This window comes from Temnothorax americanus, unplaced genomic scaffold (assembly GCF_048541705.1).
Source record: "Temnothorax americanus isolate GAGA-0224 unplaced genomic scaffold, ASM4854170v1 Scaffold10, whole genome shotgun sequence".
Classification (NCBI taxonomy): domain Eukaryota; kingdom Metazoa; phylum Arthropoda; class Insecta; order Hymenoptera; family Formicidae; genus Temnothorax; species Temnothorax americanus.
In genome coordinates, this window is record NW_027509231.1 from 1,654,022 (window position 1) to 1,677,400 (window position 23,379).

At 42.2% G+C, this 23,379-nt stretch overlaps 2 protein-coding genes across 4 annotated transcripts; one reads left to right on the top strand and one right to left on the bottom strand.

Annotated features, from left to right (window-relative positions):
- Positions 1-969: 969 nt before the first annotated feature.
- On the bottom strand, positions 970-21,111 carry LOC143900363 (uncharacterized). 3 transcript variants are annotated; one of them, XR_013257769.1, is made up of 9 exons: positions 20,239-21,110; positions 18,995-19,207; positions 18,481-18,730; positions 12,427-12,644; positions 8,934-9,097; positions 6,228-6,319; positions 5,203-5,395; positions 4,145-4,507; positions 970-2,714 (listed from the first exon to the last, which is right to left on the bottom strand). XR_013257769.1 is itself a non-coding variant. In XM_077411613.1 (8 exons), the coding sequence occupies exons 1-8, from the start codon at positions 20,457-20,459 to the stop codon at positions 4,269-4,271; spliced, it is 1,590 nt and encodes a 529-aa protein (XP_077267739.1). In that variant the 5' UTR covers positions 20,460-21,110; the 3' UTR covers positions 3,253-4,268. The 3 variants fall into 3 exon arrangements, 2 of the variants coding, with proteins under 2 accessions (XP_077267739.1, XP_077267753.1); XM_077411613.1 differs by lacking the exon at positions 970-2,714 and having other exon boundaries at positions 3,253-4,507; XM_077411627.1 differs by lacking the exon at positions 970-2,714 and having other exon boundaries at positions 4,450-4,586; positions 20,239-21,111.
- On the top strand, positions 14,585-18,572 carry LOC143900438 (non-selective voltage-gated ion channel VDAC2-like). The gene is made up of 3 exons (XM_077411787.1): positions 14,585-14,987; positions 16,357-16,566; positions 17,315-18,572. Exons 1-3 carry the CDS (start codon positions 14,777-14,779, stop codon positions 17,578-17,580), a joined length of 687 nt encoding a protein of 228 aa, XP_077267913.1. The 5' UTR covers positions 14,585-14,776; the 3' UTR covers positions 17,581-18,572.
- Positions 21,112-23,379: the final 2,268 nt, after the last annotated feature.

A 23,379-nucleotide genomic window follows, 5' to 3' on the forward strand; every position in this document is an offset into this window, starting at 1 on the left:
TAAAACAAAGATAAAATAAAATGTCGATAAAAATAAGGGATACATCTTGCAAGAAAAAATCGGAGCCATGCTGGAACGGCATGGAAGAGCTGAAATATCTAATATGTGCTATTGACAATTGGTACGTGCAATTTAATTTAGGAAATCCCAATAATTCTCAACGTTCCAAATTATCGCGTGCTTCGTAATACGCGATAGAAGAGAAACGCTTGATCGTTAATTTCCGGCGATTAGCCATTCTAGTTTCAAAGTGTTGTATATTTATAGCAAATGTGCAAGCGTTTCATCATCGCCGTCGCACAGTATAATTTTGCCCCCGAGAATTGAAGAAATTTCTTGCGAGATTCCACCCCGAAGGCCTCCTTGCGTTCCGCCACCTCGATGTTGTCCAATAACACCTGGACCTTGTTGCCCCCGGCTTTTGCTACCCCCTATACTTCCGACACCATTGCCGCAGCCACCCTCGCCACCGAATCCATACTGCCATCCTCGCCGCCCTTACAGTCCGCTACCGTGTTATTCGAGCGAATAAAAGGACAAAGAATTTAAAAAAAGGAAAAAAAACGTACGCGAAATTAACACATTGATTGCCACGTCTTTTACGTTTAAATGACATTCAATTTCATGAAATATTCTCAGAGAGCCAAACACGTTTTCCTTTCATAATTTTTCTTTCTTTTTGCCATAAAACACAATTTCAGATTGAATTATTAAATAGAGTACGTGACGTTTTTTTTTCCTTTTCAAGTAAACTATAGAAAGAAAACATGTTTGTTGAAACAATGTTTAACTTCCTGGAAATTATATGTCATTCATGAACGACGTAGCAATCAATGTGTTAATACATGTATTTATTTTAGAGTTTATGCGTTATATCATTTTAAGGTAAACGACAATAATTGAGATCAAAGAGAAAACTTACCCTTTTGTTGGCAGAAATAAAGGAAAGAAATTTATTACAAATCCATATATAAAACATTCATATTTTACTCGGATTTCAACGGAAAATCCGTACATACGACAGAATCTAATCAAAATATTGGATATCTTTCTTCCTTTTTCTCCTTTCGAGAAAACGAGGTCAACGCAACCACAACGGTGCAGTCCATTTCGACATCATAAAATAATACCGATGGCCGCGTCTCTCGCAGGGTTGCATGATATGTTCCAAAATAAAAGCGCGTCACCGCCGTTCACACGCAATATCGATGATGACTAGACACCAGTGTGATATAGACAGGATCATTCGTACTTCACACGCATGAGTTCTATCCATGCCCTAAATCGTTAACTATTGACACTGTCCGCGAAGCTACTTTGCATACAAGATTTGCTTGGTCGATTGTATTTGTTGATCCCAGCCCGGCGACGAGAATATTCGCGCATTGCCTGAGGATTCCAATATTGACGAGCGTATCCTTATACTGATTATGGCCGGTATATTCATAGTCATTCAGATGCTGTACGACTCGTTTCATTGGCTACGGAGTATCTAAAGATAAACTTAAAACGATCTTAAATATAAGATCTGACTATGAATACCGGCCTGTGTTTTAGCGAATATATATACGCTCTCCTTTAAGTTCAGACAATTATTCGCGGTCGAAGGATTCATGCATCGCAGATTTCGGGGCGAAGCAGTTTCTTTCAGTTTAAGAGATTCGCTGCTACGAATCTCCGTGTATCTCGATTTGATCAAGTTAGTTTAACGTAATATATATTTATTTGCTGCGGATCCGTATCTTTCATCTATCATATGAGAGACAATTAAAATGTTTGTACAAATTGGTGTTTTTCATAATTAATGTCCGACGCACAAGGTAGCAAAGCGATTAACTTTCTTGTAACCAACTGGTATTATTACGTAGTTATTACTGTTATCATTACTATACTAGCATGCTGTTTTATAAACATTAATAATCTATGTTATTACAGCTACAGTTTTGGCCTACCTATAATTCGGAGAAGTAACGAACTTACGATAATCTTTCAAATAGACCGTTTTAGCATGCGTAGACAGCATAAATACGACGCGAAACATTGGGAGATCTTTGCAGAATTTCCTTTCAGAATTTTCTTCCCGAAACGCCAAAACGAATTTTGCGCCTCAAAGCCGCATTATCGCAAATTACATTCGTCCGTTCGCGTGAGTTTATGACAGCTCGGCCCGTATCAGACGCGAAATATTCGCATCTCGTAAATGTAATTTTTATCACACGCCCCGTTTCGTTATCGATGATTTTATTTCCAATATTATATCGCGCTGCGCTCTTATCCTATTTTCAGCGTCACGATATCCTCATCGTGATAAATCACGACGTGTCACAGGGGAAAAAACTCGTTCGGAAATACGGAATATATGTAATAATACATATAGTCATTCTCTGCGCACGCGGATATAAAAGTGCGAAGCAACACAGTGCAGCTCTCATAAAATTATTACTTACGCGCTTAAAACACACGCACGCACGCATACACGTGCTTTCGCCTTAAGGGGCTTATCAAACTCAGTGAGAAAATGCATTATGAAACCAAAGGGAACAAAAAATAAGATATTCCGACGTTAAAAATGTATTTATTTATACAATCTTATATCTAAAAGACTATAAAAATTAAGAATAAAGTTTTCAATTTCTATCTTCTACATAAAATATTTACCGCCGCGAAACTTTGCATCTCGCAGACTGTGTCCGCGTAATTTCCAGAAGCTTGATCTGAAACACAAAACCCAAATATCTTTTTTAGATATGTACTATCTAACGAGATGGTGAAGGCAGATTTTAACGTTTTGACTTTTTAATGAAATTATAACATTTCTCCAATTTTTTTTTAAATTAATTATTTTCAAACAGTTATATATATAATATTTTATGTGGAAAGCCAAAATTAAGCCTTCCCTTCACTATTAGGTTTTATAAAATATATCTAAAAAAAAAAGTTGAATTTTGTGTTTCAGATCAACCCTTCTAATATTATGTTACATATATACAGTCCAAAATACAGATTCGTGACAATAAACATTTTATGCGGAAGATACAATGAAATCAAAGATTTGTTCTTATTTTATAGTTTTCTATATATATATAGGTATAAAATTATATAAAATAAATACATTTTTGACGTCAAAATATGTTTTTTATTCTATCCTTCAAAAAAAGAAAAAAATTCGTCAAAAATTACATTTCTTCACCGAACAGTCAGCCTGAATAAGCCGCTTAATCTTTTCACGGTTGACTTTTTTTGAAAAGAGGAACTGATTTAATTATTTTTTAAGGTTTCACTGATGTCGCTGAATATAAAAATGCGGGATTACACATGAAAATTCAAAATAGCGGATCTAATATGGCAAATGTAAAAAAATAAAATCTTTTTTTAAAAATAAATTTTAAGACAACTACATAGCAAAGTCCAAAAATTTGTATCCGCAAGTATCAAACGACATCATCATTATGTTTCCGTATCATTGAGATACAAAAGATTCGAGAGTTCATTTATATCTTACATTATAAAAGTCATCAGAAATTTATATTATTAAAAAATCTTATTTGAGCGAAGAGAGATAAAACTGCACACTTGTTGAACCTTTATTAAAACCTTTCAGAAAACCTCTCGAGATCTGGCTTAATTACTACGAAAATAATTTTTATATATTTTATAATAGCATTTTTTTTACCACAATAACTTTTATTAAAAAATTTAAATTCCTTTTAAAATGAGTCATTTAGCAATGACTCAATATTTACCGGAGAGAGGATTTTTTTAACGCTGAGACATGTATTCCACTGGACTGGTAAAAGGGTTAATTCCTCCTGATTTGAATTATTTACGTATATGAGAGCGGCACAACAAACTTGCACTGCGCTTCGACAAAAAAGCTTCGAGTTGAAAAGAACGTGATTTACTTATTTCCTTACGCGCGAATACAAAAGCCCCCGAGGTCTAGTTCCCTTCGCGCGCTACTCGCCATCGATACGTATTACGGGCGTGAATTTCTTTGTATCCCAGACATCCCAGTTATTTGCGCCTGGGCACTCCGAGAATCTGCTCGATATTCTTCGCGGTTGTGCGCCTCGCGTTACCGCGATTCGTCGCGTGGCCTCCTAAAATCAGATACGTTTTCTCGCCTACGTCGCACAATGCTCACCTATTCGCGAAGATAGCGCACGTATTCGCGGACCGAGAAGCGACACGCTCGGACGATCGATATCTGATGAAATCACATTTTCTTTCTCGCGCCGTACACGGGATGCTGCGCGAGGAGAACGTCATTAGAGAACGAAGAGGTTCTCGCAGCTTTTGGTTTTCCTCTTGAAGCCGAGCAGGTGCTTCAGAATCCGCCTGCTGCGCTGCTTGCTGCGACGGCGCCTGGTCACCTGGTCCCGGTTGCGCTGCGGATTCAGCTTGATCTGTGCCAGAATGCCGACCAGAAGCTCGTCCACGTGATGGGCCAGACCCGACGACGTCTCGATGAACTTGCAACCGCAGCTGTTTGCCAAACGGCGGCCAACTGTCGGCAGGACGGTAAACACTCGAATGTCATATAAGCAGTTGAAACTTAAAACTCGCTTTATAGACGATTCCAAATTCTAGAATGGAAATTCCACTTCATAATTTTATGTGGAAGGATGTGCTGCGGATGTTTTGACATATGTGAGTGCACTCTTTAAAATAAATTTCATGTACGTGCGCATTTTGATTCCTCAAACGTATTAAGTCCACTTCAGACGATCTGCAATTCGTATCAATATATATTGTCGATAAAATTCTGTTTACAATTTTATATCCCGCGTAGTATGGTAAACGTTTGGTGAATCATAATACATATAAAATATACGTTAAAATACACGTATACGTAAAAAAAATACGCGGTATATGTATATTTATATAAATAAAATTCTATTTTAAAAGTCTAACGTAAATATTTTATAAATTGTATAAAGCTTTCAAATTTTTCTTGTAAAACTGTATTTTATTTTATACCTTCAGTTCGTAGATTTGTTAAACGTTATTTTTATAAGGAAGTTACACTAAAATTATATAAATTTGGATATGTAACACCAGGATTTTTCATTGAACTGAATTTGAGAAACTCTCGATTTATATTTTTCCGAGTATTTTTCTCTCAATGATTTCGTTCAAACGATTCGCGGGGATTGTGACTATATATACATGGGAGAATTTATACAAAATTCATGTACACACCCACTGACGGAACTTCCCGCTTCCTCTCGAGGTCCACTTTATTACCAACCAGGATGACACCGTGAGTCGTCATATAATCGCTCTTCCACAAATAGAGCAGCGTCTCCTCGGCCACCTTTAAGCTTCTTCTGTCCACCACCGAGTACACCACCACGTACACGTCCGGATTGTAAGTTGAACAAAAAGTCTCGACCTCGAAAAGATGAAGGTGGGGAAGAAAATGGGAAAATTCACGAAATAAGGTCGAACGGGTGGTCGATTCATTTTCCAGTCGACCAATAAATTTTATCGAAAAACTCTCATATAACGTTCATATAACGAAACGCGATATTGCGATAAATATAGAAACACAAGAGAGAGAGAGAGAGAGAGAGAGAGAGAGAGAGAGAGAGAGAGAGAGAGAGAGAGAGAGAGAGAGAGAGAGAGAGAGAGAAAATACTGCGACGTGTAAAATAAGCGTTATTTATTTTCCAATAGCTCGCGTATCTATAATGTTTTATTTTGTAACAACTCTTAAACGATCCTACAGTTCACACTGCAAAACGTGTCCTTGTTATTTTTTATCCATATACGTATAATTAGCGCTTTATCGCATTAAGCACCTGCGCATAACAGCCCTTTTCCGATTCATCTCGATAAATCCGAGGAAATAATTCGCTTAATTCCCCTTCCACGTTGTTCACCCCTTCAAGTTTGTTCGTTTTCTTTACTCGATAAAAGAACACCTATGTTTCTCAATTCTTTCTCTCATCTACGCGCATCATCGTGTTATATTTGCGGTGTATCCCGGAGGTTTACGCCGACATTTAATCGGCGATAATAGAGAGAACTCGATAAATATGACGTTGTGCTATAACTCTATTTACGAGAGCGGCAAATAAGTTCCTTCCGGTATCCGACAGTTACTCAATTTAACGCCATTTGTCGGGTAATTGACCTTTCGATGCATCACCTCGCGGCGCTCCGATATCACTCCGCTATTTTTTACCAGCACGCAACCGAAAAAAACATCGCATTTTACTCACTGACATCTCCGAGGCGGGGTGATCAATGATTTCTAATTCCGTCTCCTGCCCGTCGAGCATCACCGATACGTTTTTCTGCCCGTACTCCTCGTCTGAAAAACGCAGCAAATCGACATTTGCAATACCGCGTCCGACCATCGATCAGACTTGCACGTCATCAGTATTATTTTCGTACATGTATATGCAAACGCGCGTAATTAAAAGCAAGAACTAATGATTAATGTCCCGCTCCAAAGGCAGCGGTTGGATCGTAAGATAGCACACGTTCCCACCGCGCGTCATACTCCACGCTCTTTATTCTCTCTCATGCCACCAGAAGCGAGGATCAGGTCCTTCATTAAAAGTATACGCGCATCAGATGTGTTTATCCGAAGGGACAAATTTAATTACACTCCAACAACGGCGAGACATTTTATAGAACTACCGGTGACCGTTCTTTTCTGAAGGGCCATTATGATCTAGGTTGAAATCGTCAAAGCGCCGGGAAGAGAGGAATATATTGCCTCTTTCGTGTACAGAAATATCGATAATGCTCTTTTTCTCCCTTCCTCCCCTCTCTCTCTCTCTCTCTTTTTCTCTTTCGACAAGTACTTGGTGCAAAATCGATACAACAGGGTCTGCTTTGAGAGCTCACGCGGAGGTACTCACGATGAGGACCGGTGCTCGCGGCGAATTCGTGCAATGATTTCAATAAAATCGACCACGAGAGAGAGTGACCTCGACGGCGGAAACCAGCGGAAAATATCATACATACATACATGCATTACCCGGAGAAAGGATAAAAGAGAAAGAAGAGAAGAGACGGAGAAGAGAGCGACCAAGGCATCTTTCTTTTCGGGTCAATAGCGTACCGCATGTTGTCTTATCGTCGTTTCCGCTCAAGTATTTGCTGTACCAGATGGACAGGAGCTCGAACGATATCCGCCGTATCCGGTACCGACGTTGGTTATCGGAAGGTTTCGATTGATGCAAAATACTCTGGTGTTCGTGCTAGGCGAAGTATAAAGAGAATTCTCCGTATTCTCTTCGAGCGACTGAGATAAGAGCGGTTTATCACCGTGATGGAGCACATCGCAAGACGAGCGAGTTTTAATTGCGGATAGTTAACGATACAGCTATATATTGGTATATTGATACTTATTGAAAGGGCGAGCGACTCCGAGCGAGCGCCGTCGAGTTCGCAGGGTGGGACAAAAGCGCAGCGTCAATGCGCGTCACGGACAATTCATTACAAGCGAAAATTGCTTCCGTTAACAGGTTACAAACGGCTCGTGCGAATTAATTGGCCCGGTTGGACTGCTAAATTACAGGTTATTATTATATTCTTGTTTGTGTGTGTATGTATGTACGCGTAATGAGAGAGTCCCGCTTCCACGGGACATTTGCCGACGCGATTGTATTTTGCGCTTTCGCACGCGCTGGATCGCGCGACATCGATCGCATTGATTTTGACTGATCACCCTGCGAAAAGCAATTTCGCAAAAGAGTATAAGTACCTTACCATTTGTCGCACGGAAGCGTAAGAAAATGCAGTAAGAGAGTTCGAGACGCGGAAACGTATAAAAGACTAATGAGACGAAGAAGATGTGACTTGCATACGAAAATAACTCCTCTCCGACACCATTCGCGAAAAATAATTAACGCTGTGCGCGTTTACGGCGCAAACCAAATATATTGCTATAAATTATATGGGAAACGTGTCCCTCTTTACATTTTCTTGATGCAAATCTGCGATATAACGATATTCATTAAAATTGAGAATCAACTGTATGTACAGTTTTACTAATTATGTAAAAAGCTATATATTTATGTGTTTTTTAAACCGCGCTATGTAGAAGCATATATACGAACAGTAATTAAAATAAATTAAAACAATGCTGTAATTAATCAAATTTTTGTTACATCTAGAAATATTTAAATTACAATTTGCGCCACACAAAAATATAGTAAAAAATATATAAAAGCAATCCAGATTATATAAAATTTCTTTCTCGCGTTAGCAGATTTTGAACGTTTTAAATTGTACGTTAAAGTATTCAAGTAATTGCGACAATCCATTTGTAAAATAGAAAACGTACTTAATCTTTCTGAACAAAAGTACCGTAATTTCCCAGGATAATACAAAAACTTTATTGTAACTTCTGTTACAATACGTTGTGCGGAATAATTTATCGGAGGCATAATCGAACAGTTAATTGATGCAATCAAAGCGCTTTAAGGGAAATGCGCGTTTCGCGTGAATATATATTGTATACCGTTAACGTTTTACCCAGCAGATTAATTAATTCCGTTTAAATGATAGTACGTATAATATCGCGAACAATCCGGCGTAACTCGCAACAAGTGCTACATGATTAAATGCAAAATAGCCGTCGCGAGACGATCATTTGCTGTAAGCAAAGTTTCAGAGGCGACGTCCATCCGGCAGCGAACGCTTCTTCGAGGATGCTTCTTTCAACGACAAAAACGGAAACGACGTTAATTTCCTGCCACGGTGGAAACGGCTTGTCTGTCCCTTCGCGAAGGGAACGTTAATCACCATTTCTCGATTACGATTAGATATCCATCTGATTTTAATCGCGTGAGTTAGTCTCAGAGTGCGTGGCGCTTCGCGTGGAGTGGTCCGGCGACGTCACGGGTCACGGTGCCGAATTAGATCAAAATTAAACGGAAGGAAAACAAGAGTAAAAGCAGCCATGTGCTTACCGAGAGAGGCGTCGTAAGCGCAAATGTAGTCGCTCGTGGTGAATTGTGCAGTTAGGGCGGTTTTCCCGACTTCCGACGCGCCCAGCATGCCCACTTTGTACGTCGCCACCCGCTCGTTGCCGGCTTCTTCTTCCGCCTCCATGCCGGAGAGCTGCGAGGCCGAGCTGAAAAGGAGAAAAAGGAGAAGCGTAACCCGACGAATGAAATATTACGTATACATTCGAGCGAATTACGCGAGACTTCGCTTCTGGAAATTCTATTAGTGCTTCATCCGGATCATTCGCAATTACGACCACGGTACTCGTCCACCATTATGGCAGATACGTGCGATTAAAACGGTTCTCTTTCGTTAAAGCAACAATGCCTACAATTTTCATCTAATAAACGGTTTACTCGGGACAGACATGTTAAATCCGACGCGCGAACTTTATCAACCTTGTCGCGGTTATTACACGCGACGTCAACAAGCAGTTTTAATTTTCACGATCTCGCGGAGATGTTGCGCATAATGATAATTTACACTTTGTGGAAAAAATGCTAGAACGATTACATGTTCTCTTTATCAAAATTAAGATAAGCTCCTCCACAAATATCAATTTTGCTTCATAATTAAAAATCCGAGAATAATTTTTCGTCGTCGTTATCGTCGTTATTGGAATGTCTATTTTATCGCGCTTTTTTTTTTATTTATATACTATATTCTATTATATATATATATAATATATGTATATTATATATATGTATATAATTGCATATAATTATGTTGTGTTCTTTTGTATTTTTATATAATTGTGTTATACAATAATATAATATTCTATATTATGACGATGCCGCTGCTTCTATTTACATAAGGATCTTTTAACCTTTGATGAAAAAAGTTTTCCCTTTTCTTTGTTCTCATCTGAACTGTATACATTATTTCTCGAGAAAATAACCGATCAAAACGAAAACTGTATCCTGCGGGGGATCTGTGTTTAACGTAAAATAAAATCATACGAAGGAATAGCATTCAACATATTTTTCTTCATTTTCTGTTTAAAATTAAACAAATATATGTGTTTGCTGTGAAAACAGGAAACGGGAATAGAATAAACGTAAAAGGGACGGGCTTGTAAATTGTGAATCTATAACTCTTAGTGGCAAGACAAGCTGGGAGCTGCGAGACGCGAACGCGCGGTAATGCGATGTATTCAGATATAATAACGTTACAAAATATTTCTCTTTCTCTCTCTCTCTCTCTCTCTCTCTCTCTCTCTCTCTCTCTCTCTCTCTCTCTCTCTCTCTCTATCCTGTCAGGTCTGCTATTCTGTAGAAACCATTTAGAGGAAAACTTAATTTAAATTATTCGTCGTGTGTTCTCGATACATGCGTGTTGCACCACATTCCCAGCCGCCACAACCCTTTTCACCCCCCTCGCTGGGTAAGCACTTACCGGGATTACTTGTCACCGTCGTACACTTTCGTCAGTCTGGGATGATTTCTCAGAGGATTTAACGGTGTTGAAAATCGTGTCGGCAAATCCCGGCAAAAAAACCCGGAAAACGGAAAGAGAGAGAGAGAGAGAGAGAGAGAGAAGCTCTCTAAATTTTAAATCGGCGTAAAGACAGATGTAGAATCGCCATTAATCTCTTTTGACGGTACAGAGGGTCGGAGACGGCTCTCTTTACGACTGACTCTCCACCCACCCAGGATGCAATCTATGCGCCATGTAATTATCCGGGGGCAATTAAGGCGCCTTTAAGCGCTCGTGCAGTCGCGATTACTCGGAGTTTCGCGTGGCGCTCGTACGGCAATTACTCGAATATCTTCCTGGTAACCGCGTACGAGATGGAAACCGGGGTGGAAGACGACGCATGGAATATAATTTGGTCGCGAGTACGCTCAGGCAAGCGTAAACAACCGTCCGGGAAGATCAGCGCGAACTTCCGAGATGATTATCCCGAATAGAAACCGTCAGAATCTCCCGTCAAAGGAAAATCGCTTCCGCAGATAGCTTCCTGATTTACGCAATCCCCGTTCCGCGTTATTTATTTAGTAGGTCCAAATTCTTTCTCGTGAGAGCGAGTAACAAGCACCGTACATACATAACAACTTCATGCAATTTAATTAATTAATATAACAATTATATTAATTAGCATATTTTGTTTGTTATGTATACACGTAATTATTTCATTAATTAATAGAGATGTAAGAAACCTTATCAAATATAAGTTATTTTATTCTGAAGGACCTACAATTGTAATGACCATATAAAATATCTGTGTTAAAACAAATATGTCATTTGAGTTAAGAAATTATGAAAGAGACTTTTAAATTATCTTATAATAAAATCATTTAGGATTCAAGTTTGCACCACTATGTAGATATTATAAAGAAACTGTTCTTTCTCTCTCTCTCTCTCTCTCTCTCTCTCTCTCTCTCTCTCTCTCTCTCTCTCTTCGAAGGAAGTCTTTTATATCTCCACTGTTAACACTTGAAGCGAACGCTGTATAATTATAATAATTAAACAATTATTATATATTATACTTAGTTATTAAATAATTATCGTACACGACACATTCACCCTTTTTATTTAAATAAAGACCTTTTAGTTTGTCATGAAAAATCTCTGTTTTTTGATTTTGCTTCCCGATGGATACAAAAAAGTCGACAGCCGTATCATGGATCCATCTCACGGGAAACCTGGACCTTTTGCGTAAAGGCCGTAAAGTAAAGTCATGCGAGGGAAAACATTTGATATATTTTTCTTTGTTTTCTAAAGCGGCAACGTCGGCTTGCGACGAAGCCCTCGAAGAAGAAAATAAACAGCCCGAGACCGGGATAGAGATGAAAATGTGGAGGAGGCACCACGTCTGCACGTATGTATTACGTGAAAGATTATTTTCCCTCGGTCTCTCTCTCTCTCTCTCTCTCTCTCTCTCTCTCTCTCTCTCTCTCCCTCTTCCTCTCTCCTCTCATTATCTCTATATTCGCGCGGTCACACGCATTATACTTTTACGCGTTATATTTATAGTATAGGTAACCATAGATACGAAAGCGTCCAGCAATTATAATGTTCAGACTTCAGCCGTTGAGTTTTAGCCGCGGTACCTTTTAAAATTCTCGTTATTATTATTCGCGAACGATAGCACGAAATTACAATTATCTTCGTTTAATCTGGCGGCCCTCCTCTCTTAATAGCCGCGAATTTGCAAGCGCGCCCAGAGTGCAATTATTGTGCACGATGCGGTATGACTCCGGTGTACACATCGCGTATTGTTATTTCACAATAACGCGAAACGAAACGAGTTGTTCGTTTATCCCGCATGTTCCGGAGTTATACACATACGCAATTATCTGCCGGATACTGCGGGATATTTTCGAAATATGCAACGCCAGAGGAAATCTCGAGTCCCAAATCGGAATCTGGCCGCGCGTTTCCGACGAGCGGACGGACGTTATGGGAGAGATTTACTTATCCGCGCACTTTCGGCGCTCTGATGTTTATCCTCACCTGAGTAATCTACCTTCCCGGGTGCTGCTGCAGCTGGTGGAGGAGGTGACGCTGTTGATGCTCTTGCTGCGGCGTGTCTTCAACGAGTCGCCCAAGTTGTACACCCCGTTCGCCGTTATGGAGAAAGACCGGAGCCTGTAATATTCAACCCCGTTTTCGGTCTCGCCCTCCTCGCCCCCCGCTGTGCCACCAGCGCGTCTCGTATCGGCCAGCATCGGCTGCAACAAATGACAATTCGATTTGTCAGATCCCCAGTTTACGCGGGTCTTATTGCTATAATAATAAATGTCAGCTATTGACATCGACAACCTCGGGGGAAGCAAATCTAATCTGACAGACTGGGGAAAAAGTCGTTGGAAGTTAAAAATTCACTCTCTTTCCGCGATTTTAGGTTTTTTCTTCAGTAAAGTGTTTTGAACACTATACTTTCCGATGTGTGAACGAGAGGCAATTTCTTAATACACAGTGAGAGTGGGTAATCCTATCATCCGCAAACGTCATTGTCAATTGACAGAAATGCGTTGCGCGTGATATCTCGATGCGATTTGCCGACGCGTTCATTGATTGAATTATGGAGCTACATGACGTAAATCGATGTATAAAGTTCTGTAAATTTCAGCGAGCGGAGTGTGCCGACATGTATGCATATATGCTCGTTTGCCATCCCTGCTCGCAATTGCGAAACGGAGCGGAAAGGCGGCAGAAATAAGCGACGCGTTCTCGAGCGGTGTATTAGGGTCGCGGCGAATCCTAACGCGTTCGTTAATCGATGCAAAACACATTCGGTGACATAATCGTCGCGTATTACCATTATTCAACTCGTCTACTTGTGTGAACGCAGAAATTTAACTGCGATTCGTGGACGTCGATAGTTTGAATTCATTCTCTTTCCCGATCAAGTTCATTCCGTTTCTTTGACGGGTTGCAATGTGAAGCTTAGGAAACGAATATCGACCGCGCCCGTCCTACAGAAATCGCGATATCAATCTTCTCGAATCTCCGTATTTCTCGCGACGAGAAGTTAACATCGACCATGCTTTCGTTATGTCGAAGAACCCTTGCGTACGTTCGAATTACATCGCAGCCCCAATTTGCTGAGTTCTAAATCGCTTAACAAAACGAGAAGGCACGTTCTGACGAAGATAAAACGTGAGCGCTAAATTGGTTTGAATTAATATTATTTCGATCTAAATAAAAATTGAATTAAAATTATTATCGAGAGGGTATACAATATTATATAATATTAATATAATAATGAAATGTTCGAAATTAAATAAATTTATGGAAAGCAGGCTAAAAGCAAAATAATTATATACATAGATATATGTGTATAAATTCGAAACACAATTTGGTTTTCAGAATACTTGATGAATAATTTTTAAAAAATTGGTTAAGTTGTATTGAGAAAACTTTTTTAATTATATCCTTTAATTAACTAATATTACTCCGTAATGAGATATATCTTATTAAGGTTTTCTACCATTGTAGCACGACCACAATTTACTCCACAACATACTGAATTCGTGATGGAAGCACCGAGTTTCGCAGATCTTGGGAAAAATGCAAGGGATGTTTTTAAAACAGGCTACCACCATGGCAAGGGCCTTTTTAAGTTCAATGTCAAGACCAAATCTACCAAAAGATTCCAGATGACGAGTGACGCAACGTTGAATTTCGAAGCGTCAAAGGTTATCGAAAATCATTATGCTCTCATTTCGATATTTGCAAATTCTTGAAACAATAAATTTTGGCTATTTTGTTTGCATTACCGTTAATAGTATCGCGCAATATTTACTAATTATTTTGTCGATTATATTCGTGGGAAAAGTAAACAAAGTGATGCTCTTATTGTCCCGCAGTTTATTTTGCGAAAAATTTTGCGTGGAACTGTAGCTGAATCAACTATTTCAAGCGGCAATATTTGCATTTAATTACCCATCGGAATATGCAAGCGTTATATGCGTGTCACTGAATTCGAACTCGCGGCACCTATCGCTTTGAAAGCGGATAAAAACTGTGGGTTTTTATGTTTTTTATGTTGTTTATGAGGATTACGCTTATATTGCAATATTTGAATACATATGAAATGTTTATTAGTTTATCAGCATTAATAAATTCGATAAACATTATTTATCATTCTCTCTTAAATCACATTATATAATCGATTTATATGACAATGTATTTAAATAATAATGTGTGAAATATTGTATTGGAATTATATTAACCGAACATTCAAATAATCTTGGGAAACAAGTATTGTCAGAAGTATCGCGTATTGCGTCTTGAAGCCAGGCAAAAAAGATTTTGGACGATTTATTCACCGATGAATTAATGACAGTTAAACGGTTTAATGGAGACGAAGTACAAGGCAAATGCTGGAGCTCTGCTGTTAAAATGGACGACCGAGGGCGCGCTTTTTCTGGGATACGAGTTTAACGGGCTGCTAATGAAGGGCGTTGATTTGCTCTCCGAGTGCTCGTACAATCCGGAAACGGCCGCGAAAGGCGTGAAGGTCGGCTCGAAGTTCGCCAACGAGAGGATCAACGCAAGCTGCGAGATCTGTTAGTGTCACGCCAATTTCCTTAAATCTAATTAACTTTACGCGTCGATACCGGGATAACCGGCGCGTTTCTTTCACGTTTGAAAGCGTGACCGCGTTCTCTCGAGTGTTAATCGCCTCGTCGATAATATGCGCGGACTTGCCGGGCTTCCCAGCGAAGCACGGAGCGGCACACAAATTTCTCGGGACAAATTCATCTCTCTATTTATAAAGTCTTGCAAGGTAACGGCTTTGGCCAGGTCGCCTGCTTGAGTGATGGATAAAGGGCTTCATATATTGTGTTTGTATTATATATTCCCGTCTAAGGGATGAAGAAGACTAATTATATATACCGTCCAAACCTTTTACCTCGTCGAGGGAAAGCAGCAAATAAAACTGGGTCATTAAAAAGAATCCTTATTTTTACATGTGCCATTGAAGTACTACGAAAAATATACTTATTAATAATGCTAAATTAAAACAAAGCAGCAGAGATTCTATATCTTTGTACAAAATCGGACTACTTTATGATATTATAAGATACGAGAAGCATTTCCGTAATTAAATACTCCGTTCGCGGAATAGTTAATATTGAGTATAAAAAATTGCCGGATCGTCGAGTTTTCTAGTAAACTCTCCTCTCTTCCGCCATCCCTCTCCCCCGTGGCTAATTAATTATTCCAGCAGAGATAGCGCTGCAAATGATATTTCCGATGCTCCGTTATATGAGACGAACATTGGAAACATCAAATTTAACGTAAAATCAAATGCTCGCTGAAACGATCGGGGACGAGTATCCGTTCTCTCGAGTAATTCGCTTCGAAGACATTCTGCCTTCTGTCTCGCGTTTCGCGTTTGCGCGTTGCGTAACACAAATGGGAACTTTAATAAATAATTCCTTCGCTCCGGTGCAAACTCCTTTTCGATATCACGCAAAGTTTGCAGGAACAACAGCGGAACCGCGTGTCTCGAATGTTTACTAACAAGTCGCGGCAATTTCCGCGAGCAGCACAAGTTTACGCGATGGCAATTGATACGGGCACTTCTCTTGTGGATAGCCGCGAAGCCGCGCTGTCGTGCGGTTTATCGTGCTGTCGCGTTCTATCGATACGAAAACGTCGGGAAGAGAATTTTTTGCGAAATAAAACCGAAATAGAAGCACGGGCGGAAAGGCAGGTGATTTGGGAATTCAGGGATTCCAATAGCGACAGAGTTTATTCGATTAAATTCTGACAAACGAGAGAATTAAATTTTCATTTTTTTTCCCTGGACAAATGTGATGATCAAAACACCATATAACTTTTCCATATTCGGTTACGCGCGTAACGATGAGTAATCCGCGTGGTGTCGCGTGTCGAATCGTCGAAATTACTGAAATTTCTCGTTTACAGCCAACTATCCGGATTCGGGCACCAGCTTGCTCGGCTCGGTGGTACTGAAATGCCGGGATTTGCTCCTGGGGTACCAGGGCGGCTACGACGCTACTTCGAACAGGGTGACGAAGAACGACGTCGGGGTCGCCTACGGTTGCGCCGACATTGACCTGCACCTCCGGTGCACCTGCATACCGTACGTGTACGGGCTCTCCGTGTTGTACAAAGGTAAACGGTGAAGGTAACGCGATCTTTCTCTAGACAGAGCCCTCCGCGCGAAGTTAGCGCGAGGGGTGAGAAACGCCGACGTCGCGCGCCCGACGGGAAGACTAATCATCCCCCGTGACAACGGAGTAATTTCAGTCTGCTCCGTAATACTCTCCCCTTACTCATTACCTATTGCGTCGCGAAATCGCGTCCTCGTCGTCGTCGGCTAGAGAGCGGAACTGCTAAATTACCGCTGTCTTTCGCGCGTATTAAGTAAATGGGAGGATTGAAGGTGTCTGGCTGAGACGAGCGTAATGAGATCCCGTCGCTCCGTGTTCGGATAGGCGGAACACGGACGTGTAATACAAATCGTTAAGCATATATCGGCGCACGTCACGGTGGCGTTATCAATTTTCTTGGCGGAATCGGGAGGGCAAGGGTGGAGAGGGCGATAATTAGCAGCGTTAGCGTGTAGTGGGTATGTGACAGCGTCATGCAATGGTGACGTACAGCAAACCTCAAACCGTAAACCGACACCGTCGCGGGATTTTGCGCAAACTACGTAACGTCGCACGTCGATGACCTCGCTTTTAAAATGGGGTTAAAATTATTCGCTCAAAACGTAACTCTTAATTGCGTTAATTAACAGGAACGTTATCAGGGCGACTGCAATCTGATTTATGTACTTTTAAATCGAGGCATAAATGTTTGAGTATCCTTCATCCTCTCGTCTCGTTCTATCAATTGCGATGTCTCGTCTGCTTTTCAGCGAGACCCGACCTGGACATCGCGGCGAACGGCATATACGGGAAGCGAGGCGACGTGCAAAAGTGGACGGTCGGCGCCGCGGCGAAGTGCAAGATCGACGAGAGGTCGACCCTGCGATTCAAGTTCAACACCGATCTCCAGTTAGCCACGAGCTTTCTGCAGAAGATCAGCGACGGTGTCACGCTGATCCTCTCGTTCAACATCGACTGCGCGAACGTCACCAGAGGTGGTCACAGAGTCGGACTAGCGCTCAACATCGAGGCTTAAACTCGCGGAGTCCTCGCGGATTTGTGCCGTCCTTGGTATCGTCTGCTGTGGTGGTGTACTGCGTCAATCGTCGCTAAATTCAACGACGATCGGTCGACCAAATCACCCCCAGAAGGATGCATTTTATACAGAAGCTGTGACTTCATGAGAATTAATAAGACTCTTAATAAAAAAAAAATTTCTTTTAAAATAAGAAGATAAACTAATCTTCTTTGTAAATGAATTAAAATGATTAATTGTTTTTCTTTTGGTATTTCTAGCGTTTGCAAGTGGGTGGTTCGCTCAATTTTAAGTCCCAACGAACGCAATACGCATCAACAGCTTCCAGGGAAATGAAAAAAAAAAGCTAATCAACGATGCGGAAAAGCCAGCGTTTCTCTAGGCGCTTCGTCGCGCTCGCGCTCCGATTTTATATTTTTAGCTTCCGCGTTCCGCGATTACGTGGAATTTCGATGAAATTCGGAAAGACGACAGCCACGGGCAGCGATATTCCCAACACCATTGTGCGCTGCGGCCGTACGCTAGTCAGCGGAATTTACGCACTCCGTGTTCATTTCACTCGCCGATACGCGTGAGTCGCCTCCGTCGTTACAAGGAAAGTCTTTCGGCAACGGCTTCGAGGTATCGCTCACAATAACCGGGGAAATTAAACTCAGCCACGTGCGCCATCGATTTATGTAACGTGAGGCTCATCGTTACGCGTTTCGCTATATTTGCTTCCCTATATATCGAGCTCGCGAATTGTAAATTATTCTCTCCCTTTCCGTCCCTCTCTCTCTTCCCCTCTTCCTCTCCGTATTACGGCAAGAGAGAATACACTAAATATCCCACGAAAGGTCCCTTTTCCTACCGAAAATTTAAGAGACTCGCTCGTTTCACGCTTTTTATCATATCCCTTACCCTGTGACGTGGAACAGCCGGCATGCTGCTCGTTCTACCGCGATATTGCCTGGGGCCGGGGCCTCCGCGAATCCCAGACGTCAAGCTAGCTGAACCGGAAGGACTCGTCGGACTGGGTCCGCTTGGGCTCGCGCTCGCGCTCAGATGAGATGACGATGACACGGCGCCAGGACTCAAGGCTGGCGTTCTGGTCGGACTCCTAGGCGAGGGTGACAGGTGACCCCAGGGACCGGCCTCCGCTTGCAGAAATCTGCCACGCGAAAATAGAATCGTTATCATAGGCACGTGCCGCGCGGTTGTGGAAAATCCCTCCCATAAATCCACAAGACTTTCCAATCAATTTACATTCCGGCGGTTCGCTGAAAAGCACCAGCGCCGGTGATCGGTCTCGGATTTATTTAAGGCGGGTAAGGATTATTTTGGAGCGCTCGTCAGACAGATTGATCGCCGTCGTACGGACGCCGTCAAGCGGACTATATGAGTCAACGATCAATCACTTTTACGAGGATACGACCTGTGTAAGTCCGGCGTGGGTCTGGCAACCGCGATGCTGGAACTTCTGCGCCTCGAGGTCGGCGATTTCGGTCCGTCCACGCAGCTGTGACCCTGAGACCCGGACAGCGAGGTATGATGGGGACGGACCTCGACCTCGCTGCTCCGCCTCTGGAAGGTCCGTTTGTTCCAGGTCCGCCGATTTTTCGCGTCGACGCCCGTGCCATCCGGCTTTCTGCAAATTTCCGGTTTAGCAGGTAAATCCCTCATTTCGCGAGGCAACTTTCGGAGCGGCGTAATCCTATTTTTACGCACGCATTGCGCTATCGATTTTCCCCGCGAGTATCGCCGCTCTATTATTTCCGCTCCTCCGTATTAAATTCAGTTTCGTGGAAGATTGATTCATTACTCGCGGCGCGGCGGAAGATAGCGTAGAATCGTCGCGCGCGACAGGCTCTAATCCGATTTCGAGATTCTCAAATGGCTTTAACCAATACCAAAGACTTCCCACGCGTGTTCGTCACATGCCGCGAACTCCAGTACGATATCAGCATAACAGTTCGGATTGAGACTCCCTAAATTGAGAAATGTAATTTCGAGATAAAGTTGCGAAGTTCTCAATTGCGTTACCAAGTATAGTATTATGGTATTATTGAATTCGTAACTCGTAAAGCGTTCAGATGGCTAAAATTTTGTATGTTTCACTTGTTGAAACGTCCGAACGGTCAGAGCTGATGCGTTACCTTCAAAGCTGCAAATAATAATATTTGATGCTAAAATGAGCTATTTGCACAAATTATCCCTTGTTTCAATATTGTATCGCATCGATCATTATTTAATATTTAATCGCATTAGGCTAATCTGATTAACGCCCGTAGCGCTATTTATATAGTTATTCGATTATATCCATTTCGAGCTTAGTATTTAATTAAGTCTTCTATACTTCAGTAAAGATACTTTAATAACGTTTTCGCTGCTAATTGACAACTGATTTATAAAATTTATAACTCTGTCTTTAGTAGTGTTAATTAAGTTTTTCATATTTCAGCGAATACACTTTAACATTGTTTCTGTTCCTAATTGACGGCCAATAAATATGTATATTCATATTCTCTTGATTATTCCTGCAAAACGTTTTCTACTTCTTTTAAATCTCTTTCTCTTTCCATTTTGGAATGAAACTACTTGTTGCCTTATTCTTTCACGAGAATTATCCGTTACAGTACCTAGATAAGCTTTTACTAAATAGGTATTTGCCGTACTCACCTCGGTATAAGCTTGTCCTCGAGCATGCTGGGTAGGTCGTCGCCGTCCTCGGTAAGCGCCGCGAAGAAATCTTGAAACTTGTCCGGGAAGCTGCTCGGCGGGCAAACGTTCATGGGAAGAACGCGTTCGGCAAGATCCGGGGAAGGTCTCCCGACGATGTCGCGATGATCCGCCACCGTGGACGTTGCCATATATTCACTAGGAACTTCACGGGTCCTCATGTACCGCCGGTGACTTCTCAAATTTGCCACAAACTCGTTTTCCCCTCCATTCGCGGTCACCGCACGTGACTCTTCGCGAAAACTTCGCGCCGCGATAAACGGATCAACGAGATCCGATCGCCGGCGAGTCCCGAAAAGCGACGTGATTTAGATCAATGACGGCACGGCTCCCGCGCTCCGCCGAGGAGCTCGCAGGAGCCTCGTATACGGCACATGAAGAATTAACCGACGTAATTGTTCATTAATTCAGAGCGGGTTAATCTTGCAATTTAACAAGCCCGACACCGGTCGAGTCGCGCGAATCAAGTGTTCCCGATGGAAATCTATCGGTCCTACATGTCGCGTGATAAAGAACGAAATGCAAAGCAGCCGCTTCCGCATGCAACACCACCCGCGCTTTCACTCTCGTTCGAGAGCTGCTCGCGATATAGCACCGTTGAGCGCGCCGGCTCCGCGGACGCTGTCAGGTACGCGACGCGATCTACGGATCGAAGCGCGTGCTCATCGTTCATCGTTTCCCGCCGACGAGAGCGACTCGCGCCACGAGGACGATCGGGATGCAACGCGAGGGATATGCTTCCTCGTCTTCGCGGAGCGCGAGACCGCGACTCTTTTTTTCACGACGAGGACCTGGCGAAAACTGAAGCTCGCATGGTTGTTGCACGTCGCTCGCTGGCTCCGGCACCTTGACGGACTTGCGCAAGCGTGGCTCACCCCAAAACTCAGCGAACGGGTGGATTCGCGGTAACGTCGTAAAAGCGATCGTCTCCCTCTCGTTCGCTCTAGCCGCCGCAATTGTCATGGAGTGAAGGGGCCGCTTTGTGGCGGCCGACAATGTGGAAATGAGAAACGAGCCCGTCAGCCCGTCGCGAAAGATTTTAATTTTGCGATCGTGAATTTTATTTCTTCGCGCAACGAGAGAAAGAGAGGTACGCCAAACGTAATGAGAGAGATCTTCAGGGAATTTAAAATTATATATCTTGACTGCGAACGGAGAAATTGTTAGAACGATAATTTTCCAACATTATCGTTGAGAGAGCGCGCGATAACGAAATTGCTGGAACAGCCTTCCTCGATTAGACTCGTGCTACTTCGGGTGCGCGTTACACGAATGAGAGAGGACGTGAAGAGTAATTCGATCAACCCGGTGCTCGTGGTCACGAAACGCGTGTAACGCGATAGAAAACTCAATGATAAAATTAAGGACGTATGCATTGGAGATATTCCGGAGAAGCAATTCTCTCGTCCAATAATAGACGATTCAGTGTGAGCAAAAGCGTAACAATTAAGAACGTAAAGATCGTGCGGAATAATAGAGAGAAGTAGTAGGAATGGAGTTCTCTCGGAGCATCCTAAAAACCAATTTAAATTTAAAAAGCGTTCACTTGACTCTCGCATGTAGACTCGAGATCGTTGAATGCCCTCGCACCCGGCACCGAGAAAGATGAAGTCTTCATTTAGCTTTCATTGAATGCGCCGCTCAGTTTTATGCGTACAGTGTTTAATGAGAAATTTCTCTAATCTGGCAATACAATTGACAAGAAATGCCCGCTGCGTTTCCTTTGTGCAACACGCAGAGTGTAATATGCTTTGAATTAATTAAAAAGCTTATTTAGCTTGAGAAGTGGACAGAAAGAGGGAGAAGAAGAAGAAGGGAGACGTGGACCTGTGGAATGAGAAGAGTAATTCAAGGAGCGTCGTAACAAGGAACATTATTCCCGGTTTCAGCAAGATACTCGTTCCCGCCATCTCTTTCAACTCTTAAGGGAACGAGCATTGTCCGGGCTGGTTACGTAGTCGACGTATATACGGATGTGCGTCGCGTGTAAGAGGGTGATAAACGATCCGGAATGTAAATTCACGAAATAAGAAGCGCTCTTGGGTTGACAGGGGGAACGACGACGCGGCGAAGCTCCATGGCACGGGAGGAGATTGAGAGCGCGCGGGCAGGTTTCTTCGCTTCGCGTTATTACTATGAGCGAGAACTATTTTTTTCCGAGACTCTTATATTCTATGAGAAACACGAGGGTAAAATCTCGCCGTAACAATACCTACGTAAGGACGTCTTTTCGGATTACCTTTGACGGAGAGGGATCTTATTTCCAAAACGAGGTTGACTTCTCTTCTCTTTCGACGCCGAAGTAAAGCAGGTACAGAGTTGGCGCGCGATATTCGAAACGTTCGGATGGAATCAATTTAAATGTCGCGTAATCCAACGCCATATGGCCTTCGACGTGTAATCTGAGGGATTCGCGCGAGATCGATCGTTTGCGTAATGGCGATTACAGTGCGACGACAAAAGGCTGTTTTCCAGCTCGGCGGAAATTACGGGAAAATTAGATATCAATGCATTTGGTAATTAATATATGTTATTACGAGCGACATGTAATAAATCCGTGGATACTTAGTTGCACGCGCGTGATACAGACGAGTAAATATTAATATCGCTGCGATGTCGAGGCAAGCTATCTGGTCGGAAATACCAACGCGGCGGATATAGTGTCAACATTTTCCGGATTCCGTAACGGAGTGAGTTACCTCGGATACGGGCTCGATATTCAGGACTGTGGCTACTGAAGCGATAACAATTACGCAAGACAGACCCGTAAATCGAAAACAATGACCGCAATTGCGCGGTATAATAACCGCAACGAAATAACTTTTTACCGCTGCTTTCCCGGGCAAAAGTGTTAGCGTAGTTACTTCTTCTACTTTAAACGCGAGCAAATGAGATTTTGCGTTATTCCATCATCGACCAATTTCTCTTCATAAAACTTGAGAAATTTTCTGCACTCGGAAATCGCATAATGAGGGGAGTACAAAGAGAATCATGTTAAGACAGGTCGACGCGGTCGACGCAGTATAATGGGAATTGAAACACATGCGCGTCATTAATTAACAAAAGATATTTACAACAAGG

Coding starts and splice junctions, on each gene's coding strand:
- LOC143900438 (XM_077411787.1), top strand. CDS start 14,777: ATGGAGACGAAGTACAAGGCAAATGCTGGAGCTCTGCTGTTAAAATGG. Junction 14,988..16,356: donor CAACGCAAGCTGCGAGATCT/GTTAGTGTCACG, acceptor TCTCGTTTACAG/CCAACTATCCGGATTCGGGC. Junction 16,567..17,314: donor GCTCTCCGTGTTGTACAAAG/GTAAACGGTGAA, acceptor TCTGCTTTTCAG/CGAGACCCGACCTGGACATC.
- LOC143900363 (XM_077411613.1), bottom strand. CDS start 20,459: ATGAGGACCCGTGAAGTTCCTAGTGAATATATGGCAACGTCCACGGTG. Junction 5,396..6,227: donor ACCCCGCCTCGGAGATGTCA/GTGAGTAAAATG, acceptor CATCTTTTCGAG/GTCGAGACTTTTTGTTCAAC. Junction 4,508..5,202: donor GCGGGAAGTTCCGTCAGTGG/GTGTGTACATGA, acceptor TCCTGCCGACAG/TTGGCCGCCGTTTGGCAAAC.